Raw genomic sequence first — 9,393 nt, forward strand, 5'->3', positions numbered from 1 at the left:
ACAAAATTCCACCTTTTGTCTAATTTGAGAACATTTTTTACCGTCCTGGTTGTTCCATCAGCCTCGGACGAATTGATGTTGGTCTTCATATTTTGTGAGACGGTTCATTTGTTTTGGATCTGATGAAAACATCCAATAAATAAAAAATAGAAAATAAAAAGGGGAGAAGAAGAAGAAGGAAAAGCGCCACAACATTCAAGTTGTTCCACAAAATTCCATTAGCTTGTAATACATCTTTTAATCCCAGTCCTAGGAAGATTTTTAAGTTTCTGTCCAGCTAAAGTTTGCAATTTTAATCCTTGATCTCCTATGCATTTAGTTCATCTTAGCAGAGTCTTCGATCCGATTGGCTTCTCCCAATCGAAGTGCTTGTACTCGTCGTTGTGTTCCAGTGGCTGCTGAGTTATGCACGTAACGGCAAAGATTACTTAATACGTGGTTTTGAATTACTGAGATGCCAATTTTAAAAAGATTAGAGAGAACGTTAATTCTGCCCTAATCTATGATTACTATAAAAAAAAAACTTTGCTGTGAGCTTCACATTTTCCTTGTTCGGATATTATTAGTATTTAAAAATGGAAAATAATATTTTAGGCTTTCATAAAAGAAATTAAGTACTACTGCCCTAACATTTCATTATACTGTTCAGTTCATCAAACATCTGAAACGACGGCAAAAATGTTTAAATTGGGGAGCATTCATCAGAGAGCTTTTGCTGTAACCAGGGGTGTAAAAGAGCCACGATTACAGTTTGTGTTACATGAACAAATCATTTCGACATGTTTATATTAATATATTTATTTAAATGGAATTTTTTATTTTAAATTTTTTTAAAAAATAATTTTAATTTATTATAAATTCTTATAACCTTATAGTTTATTAAATTATTTAAAAATAATATTTATTCTCATATATATATATATATATATATAATTATTTCAAATCAAGCAATACGCCAACCAACATACTTTTTTATGTTCTGCTCTATCAGCTAGTTTGTTTAAAGAACGAATTGATTACAACTATTTAACAAGGGTAACCGCGAACGACGAGCAGTTTTGACTGCCTTAGCTGTAGCTAAGTTTTTGGATTTTTGTATTAAAACCACTTGGAAATACACAGCAATAAATATGTCGTTAAATGAAGTAAATTGCTCAAAAGTAACCAGCATATAAAATGGAAAAAGATTATTTTTTCCCCCCACAACAAGCAATACAAAGAAGCAACCACCACCTTCCAGAAAATTTCTCCCATAAATTTGAATTGGATATTTGATTTGATATAAAACTATCGAGTTCCTCTGGATCCAGATAACAAATACTCCATTAAATATCATATTATCATAAATCACATTGCCTGCTACTTTCTTCTCAAACCAGCCGCTCAGGCACACACTCCCCAAAATATTGCAATTACACAAGTTTCAGATGGAGTAGATATAGAAGATAATAAAGCAGAAATCCATAACATTACTAAAATATGGTAAAACACAAAACGATATAACCATAGAATAAAAATTGTCAAAGACGAGCAAACACGGCCTAAACTTTAGGCCGTGCACAACAAACACCTAATATCAAGTTTTTCAAAAGGAAGAGACACGAGAACAAATGAAAATAAGTCTGCAGTAAAGTGAATCCAAACAAGTTGCGATATAACTATAAGTTTAAAATTTTAATCGACCTCTTCAATCTTGGGACCAGCACCACTACCACCACCAGTTGGAATATCATCAGACATTCCACCCATATCAGGTCCAGCTCCCTGGTACATCTTGGCAATGATGGGGTTGCAGATGCCCTCCAATTCCTTCATCTTGTCATCAAACTCATCAGCCTCCGCCAACTGATTACTTTCAAGCCACTGGATGGCCTGATCAATCGCATCTTCAATCTTCTTCTTGTCATCAGAAGCAAGCTTCGAGGCAATCTTCTCATCCTTGATGGTGTTCCTCATGTTGTAAGCATAATTCTCCAATGTGTTTTTGGCCTCCACCTTCTTCTTGTGTTCCTCATCCTCAGATTTATACTTCTCCGCTTCCTGAACCATCTTCTCAATCTCTTCCTTGCTCAGCCGGCCCTTGTCATTGGTGATTGTGATCTTATTCTTCTGCCCAGTTGTTTTATCCTCAGCAGAAACATTCAGAATACCATTAGCATCAATGTCGAAGCAAACAGTAATCTGAGGAACACCCCTGGGAGCAGGTGGTATGCCAGAGAGCTCAAATTTGCCGAGCAGATTGTTGTCCCTTGTTCTAGTCCTCTCACCTTCATATACCTGGATCAAGACACCAGGCTGATTGTCTGAGTAGGTCGAGAAGACCTGCTCCTTCTTGGTAGGGATGGTGGTGTTCCTTGGAATCAAGACTGTCATGACACCACCAGCAGTCTCGAGACCAAGAGAGAGAGGAGTCACATCGAGCAGGAGGAGGTCCTGAACCTTCTCGTTGCCCTCACCGCTCAAAATGGCAGCTTGGACAGCGGCACCATAGGCAACAGCCTCATCGGGATTGATGCTCTTGCAGAGCTCCTTCCCATTGAAGAAGTCCTGCAACAGCTGCTGCACCTTTGGAATCCTAGTGGATCCTCCAACCAAAACCACATCATGAACAGTGCTCTTATCCATCTTTGCATCCCTCAAGCACTTCTCCACAGGTTCCATGCACTTCCTGAATAGATCCATGTTAAGCTCCTCGAACCTGGCACGAGTGATGGTGGTGTAGAAATCAATGCCCTCGTATAGAGAATCAATTTCGATGGTGGTTTGAGCAGTCGAAGATAGAGTTCTCTTTGCTCTTTCACAAGCAGTCCTCAATCTCCTAAGAGCTCTGGGATTGTTGCTGATATCTTTCTTATTTTTCCTCTTAAATTCCTGAACAAAGTGGTTAACCATGCGATTGTCAAAATCCTCACCACCAAGATGAGTGTCTCCTGCAGTTGCCTTGACTTCAAAAATACCCTCTTCGATGGTGAGGAGAGAGACATCGAAAGTCCCACCGCCCAAGTCGAAAATGAGAACATTTTTCTCACCTACGCTGGAAGCCTTTTTGTCAAGGCCATAGGCGATGGCAGCAGCAGTCGGCTCATTGATTATTCTCATAACATTAAGACCGGCAATGACACCAGCATCCTTTGTGGCTTGGCGCTGCGAGTCATTGAAGTATGCGGGAACAGTGACAACAGCGTTCTTTACAGAGGATCCTAAATAGGCCTCAGCAATCTCACGCATCTTAATTAGAACCATTGATGAGATTTCTTCAGCTGCAAACTGCTTTTCTTCTCTTTTCTTCTCCCTTGTACTGGATTGTACTGGACAACAATCATGGGCTTGTCTCCAGGTCCAGGAATAACTTTGAAGGGCCAAAGCTTGATATCACTCTGTACTGAAGCATCAGTATACCGCCTACCAATCAATCGCTTGGCATCTGCAAAAAACAGAGGAATTGCTTAGAAAAGTCCTATGATAGAACATATGAGAGGTCCTTCACAATAAAAAATATTGTAGTAGAAAAGGGTACCTAACTATCATACTGGAGACAATACTATCAAAATTCTAACAAATAACATGATAGCTCAAACATGCCAATACAAATCAAAAGCCACAGCAGGAACCTCTTCAATATGCATGGTCCACTCAAGAGCACTTTTGCATTGGTTTATTTTCAGTTATAATGCTCATTATCACAACAAAAAAAGAGCCACTAAACTCTTTGGAAAAATTCTTGCATTATTATGCTTAGGATTTATAGATCGGTAATCCGACAAAGGCGGGAGGAATAGGCCGTTCAGCAAATAACGATGTAACTTTATTTGGGGGCACAAATGAGCGGTGCAATCCATTTCTTCAATATTAAGATAGTAAAAATTTTAGACTTTCTAAATATAAGGGTGTAAACAGAATATGCTTGAGCAACAGTCGCATGTCGTGTTCAGCTCATGTTTAAAATTACTAGAATTCCTTATTTGATTTTGAATTGTGTTGACATAATTGAGTTTGTTCAGCTTAAATTTAGTTCTAAAGGAAAAAAAAAACAACTATATTCAATTATATTTAACTCATTCTATTCTAAAAAAAAAAGTATAAAATATAACTTTTTATTAGCTTTTTATTCTTTTTTATTTTCATTTCCTATTAATAGTGTTTGTCTATAATTTCATTTGCATGGATGTAGAGTGGATTTGGGAAAAGCTTAGCTATTTTTATAAGCAGCTGTGAAACTATTTTAAAATAAATTGTTGCTAGAAAGAAGTAGATCGTGAAGGTGAAGCAGTTGGATAGATTTACTATGCTGCAATCGTTTCTGATAATAAAAACTATAATACTCTTATGTACACGTGTTAGTTGTAACTCCTTAGTCTTAGAAATAATTCAAACAGATTAAGAAAAATAAATGTCATAAGTTCAAGAGTCATAAATTTATTATTTTATCATAGGAAGTAATACATCACTTAAGACTGAAAAACAAGGAAATAAAAATTATAACAAGTATTTGCTATTATGAAATTACTCTTCATATCTAAATAATCAAGTAGGCTCCACACAGTTAAGAAAACACAAGGTAGGAAATAAACCCGCAAAAATAGCAACAATAACGATCAAACCATCAAAGAAAAGAAAAAACCACCTATAAACATAAGCAGACAAAAATAAAACCTTCGAACACACACAATCAAATAACCATACAAGCAACAACAAAACCAACATTGCCACAAAAATAACCAAGGGGTTTCAAATCAAAACCCCCTAAACCAAAAAAACAAAAATCTCACAAACCATGGGGGATCACATTTAGACCACAAAAACCACATAAAAATGCCCAAACCAAGGGAATTAGATCAGAAACCAAGGACAATCAATGAGAGAGAAGGATGCAGGGTAGTTTTAGAGCTTGAAACTGCAGACCGCAATAAGGGAATAAAGGTCGCAAAACAGCCTAAAATTAGGATTGAACTTGTAAACATGACTCTAGACAAAATACCATCCACTTAGCACGATGTCTTTTCAAGTTTCATCTTACTATTTATTATTAATAAAAGATAGAATTTTTATCTTCATTTCGATTTTGAGTGATTGAACTTGTAAACATGGCTCACATAAGTTCTTATAGGATAGTAAGGCAATGAGCGTATTTTGATTCTTAAAAAAATTAATAATTTTAAACATAATAAATTATAATCCCTATTTGTTAGCTGTGATTAATTTATTGTCAAAGGTTTTGAGATTTAAGGATATTAAAGTGACACTAAAATTGCCAGTACAAAACCCCGAATGTGAGAAGTGAATAATTGCGTTGGGTAGTCGATAACCAACGTAAAATTAGTCAAAAAAAACATGATGTGAATCCTTTTGATCATTGTCTAAATGTTAGACATCTCATGAAAACAACGCGCTGTATGATTTAAATACTGTAAAAATTGTGTAAGAGCCGTCACACCAGCCCCTAGATATAGTGTCAAGTAAGCAAGAATTCCCACATTACGAACGAATGCTTGTAAAAAAGTTAATTTATAAAACAAATATTAGAATATGATCTTAAAATATATACTCTCACTGGTGCATTAGTTGAATTTATTGATATTATGATTGATAAAAAAATAAATATCTCATATATACAAGAAACTAAATCGGTCAGAAAAAATGCCGAGGAGATTGATAACTTGAGTTCTAAACTTTGATATTCAAGTGAGAGTCGCACTAGAAATGAAATATGTCTAATTATAGATACGAATTTGAAAATACTATTATAAAACTAAATAGAATTGGTAATAGAATTATATCATTTAAAATTATTATTGATAGTAAGATTTTTAATATTATAAGTGCATATGTTCCTCAAATAAATTTAGGTATAAGTTCTAAAGATAAATTCTGGAATCACTTATAAGAATTAAAATAAATGATACTTCTTGAAGAAAATTTTTATTAAATTTATTCAAGTTTTCAAAATTTAGGAAGTTCGTAAAAAGCAAATTTTAATTGTGATAAAGTAACAAACACTTTTAAAAAGTAACAAAAGAAATACTTCGCGTAAAATAATAATGTACAAGAGAAGATAAAATAAAAGAAGCAATATTATAAAAAATTGGTTCAAATGTAAATGTTTAAAGAATTGATAAAAAATATCAAACGACACGTAAGAAGTCCAAAAGAACAATCTGTGACATTAAAAATTCTGCATTTAATCATCTTCAGAATATATTAAAAATTAAGGGTTAAAAATACATGTATAAGCTAACCAAATAAAAAGAAAATCAAAATAATAACTTAATTAAATGTAAAGATGAAAATAAAAAATTGCTTTTCTTAAAAAAAATACAACTTAGGCTCGTGAGTTATTTTGATAAATTTTTTTGATCAAGTTTTCAAAATACGATCAACCTAGTGATCTTAATATCATTAGTAATAATAAAATATTTCATTTTTACCCTCTCATTAATAATAAAAAGTTCAGAAAGTTTTAAAAAACCAAAAGTGAAGTCGGTAGAACCTAATAATATCCAAATTGAAGTGCTATTTGAACACAAGTTAAGACGTATTACAAAGATTCCTCATAATATCAGGTCTACTATGGAAATACAATTATTGAGAGGTTCGATGACAAAGAAAAAAAGAATAAAATTTATGTATAATTTTTACTGATTTAGAAAAAGCATACAATAAGGTTCCAAGAGATGCTCTTTGGAAAGTTCTTCATAAGAAAGGTGTTGATGACTTATATTCAAGTTCTTAAAGATATGCATAGAAGAGATGTTACTTGTGTTCGAACAGAAGGAGAATTGACCAAATATTTTCCAATTTCTCTTAGATTAAAGGAGAATTTGCCTTGGCGAACGCTTTTTGTTGATGATATCCTTTTCATGAATAAAACAATAAAGAAAACTCAAGAAAAACTTTGAATTATGAAAGTCTACATTGAAGTTTAAAAAATTTTGTTTGAGTAGAACTAAAAATGAATATAACAAATGTAATTATAGTTGTAGTACATCTAGTGAGAATTATAACCATGGGCGATCAAATTATTAGAACTTTTTAGATATCACAGCTCTATTGCTCAAAGTGATGGAGATATAGGTGGGAATGTTATTAGTAGAAATCAACTTGGTTGATTGAAGTGGAGGAATGCTTCTCGCCTATTGTGTTATGGAAAAGTACCTTTTAGACTGATAGGAAAATTTACAAGATGGTGGTGAGACCTTTAATACTTTATGGCCTGGATTTTGGCTTTTAAAAAAGAAGCATAAAAATAAGTTAAGTTTTGTAGAAATTAAATCGGTTAGGTCGATGAGTGGCTTTATACTTGGAGACAAAATGTGAAAAGAATAGATTTGTGATAAGATTGGCGTAGCTCCAATGAAGAACAAAATTAGAGAAAGTCGTCTTAAATGATTTGGTTACATTAAACGTCGATCATCTGATGATCTAATGAGAAGAGTAGACATTTTAGATTCGACTTATGTTAAGAAAGACAAGGATAGACCTAGGAAGACTTGAGCATATTGTATAAAAAATGATCTTAATTCATTAGAATTAAATAAAAATATGACAGTAATTAGATGCAATAGAGAAAAAGGATTCATATAGTTGACGTCACTTAGTGAGATAAAGGTTTTGTTATTATTGTTGCTGTATTATTAAATTAATATGATTAAACTCGACAAAGATAATTAAAATTATAAACATTCTCAAATTGTACCCTACTTAATAATTTATATCAATTAGAATTTGAGAATAAGAATACATGTTAACATTGATAATATATTAGACCTCTACTCAATTAATTCTTAATAACATTTATTCAAAATAGCAAAAAAAAAGTGTGATATTTTTCAATTTAAATACAAAATATAATTTAAAATATAAATGCATATAAAATAAATGCAATTTCTTTCTATTTTTATTTCAATTGAATAGTTTGTTAATACTTGCTTATATTATTTGATTGCAAGACATTTAATAATTTCTACATTATTTTATTTATTTCACATAAACTAGCATGGTGGTTATTTCAAAATTATTCAATTATTTATTTATCTAGCTTTATAAATTATCTGTTGACAACTTTGTATTAAAAATCAAATATCCATTCAAAAGTTTAACAAGTTTACTATCTTTATATAAAAGATTCAAGCGCAAACACCCATTCAAAATCTAGCTTATTCATTAATGCAAACAAGCTAAGCACAGTTCAATATTATCATAAAAAAACATTTTAAGCAAACCAAATATGAACATAAATGTGATAGCTTGGAGCAAGCTCAAATTGAACATGAACAAATTAAGATTTGTACAAGTCATGTCCAATCCATGATATACTAAATTGAACTAGGCCAGATTACAACCCCAATTAACTTTAATCTTGAAATAAATAGCCAAACAGTTTCCCAAAATTTAATCAAATTTATCCTCTATAATATCAGATATTTTGCAAAATCTAACTGATAAACCTACTAGGAGCAAAAAAAATTCTTAATAAAAACGGATAAACAATGATGTAACCGCTTTCAAACAAATCATTAGAACAAAAAACTTATCAAGCATCAGATCTAACTTAGACATCATAAAGATCCACAACCAAATAACGATTGACTACTATGTTTACTAGACATAGCAGATCACGGTTATGGGATATGATCCATTCCTTGAAATTAATAAACAAGTGATCTATTAAACAAGAGACAAATTACACCCTGCAGACTAGAATAAAAAAAAAATATTTAGTTAGATTATAAAAGAATTAAAGTAAATTATTTACAGATCGATCAAACAAAAGCCCTTTTAAGCCTCCTAAACAATATATGGAGCATCTGAAACCTCATAAAACGAGCATGTTATAAGATACTTAAATAGACAAGAAATTACGAGATCATGTTAAGAAATCAACTACTTCTCCACACATGAACAAGTAACATAGATAAACATAGTTAAAAAAATAAAAACCATAAAAAATCAAAGTAGATAGTGGGGCTTACCAAAGACGGTGTTGATGGGATTCATAGCGACCTGATTCTTGGCAGCATCGCCGATCAGCCGCTCGGTGTCGGTGAACGCAACATACGACGGGGTCGTACGGTTACCTTGGTCGTTTGCGATGATTTCGACCCGATCGTGCTGCCATACTCCGACGCAAGAGTACGTTGTACCTAGATCAATACCAATCGCAGGGCCCTCACCCTTTCCGGCCATATCTAGAGGATTGAGAGCTGAGAGCAGAGAAAATAAAAGAGAGAGGGAGATGTTGCGACGGCAGCTAGTTAGGGTTTCAGAATGAGGTCTACAGAGGAAGAGAAACGGGAGGTGGAAAGATCTTATATAGGATCGAGTATCTCTAGAATGTTCTGACTGTTAGAGGCATTAACATCCACACCATCAAAGTTATACGTATTGACAGATACA

At 33.0% G+C, this 9,393-nt stretch overlaps 1 protein-coding gene across 1 annotated transcript; it reads right to left on the reverse strand.

The window, feature by feature from the left end:
- Positions 1 to 1,439: 1,439 nt before the first annotated feature.
- LOC110024865 (heat shock cognate 70 kDa protein 2-like) lies at positions 1,440 to 9,292 on the reverse strand. The gene is given in 3 exon segments (XM_020725043.1): positions 1,440 to 3,276; positions 3,279 to 3,424; positions 8,970 to 9,292. Coding segments are annotated over 3 exon segments (1,962 nt in total). The 5' UTR covers positions 9,184 to 9,292; the 3' UTR covers positions 1,440 to 1,674.
- Positions 9,293 to 9,393: the final 101 nt, after the last annotated feature.

This window comes from Phalaenopsis equestris, unplaced genomic scaffold, assembly GCF_001263595.1.
Source record: "Phalaenopsis equestris unplaced genomic scaffold, ASM126359v1 Scaffold000277, whole genome shotgun sequence".
In the NCBI taxonomy this organism is placed as follows: Eukaryota; Viridiplantae; Streptophyta; class Magnoliopsida; order Asparagales; family Orchidaceae; genus Phalaenopsis; species Phalaenopsis equestris.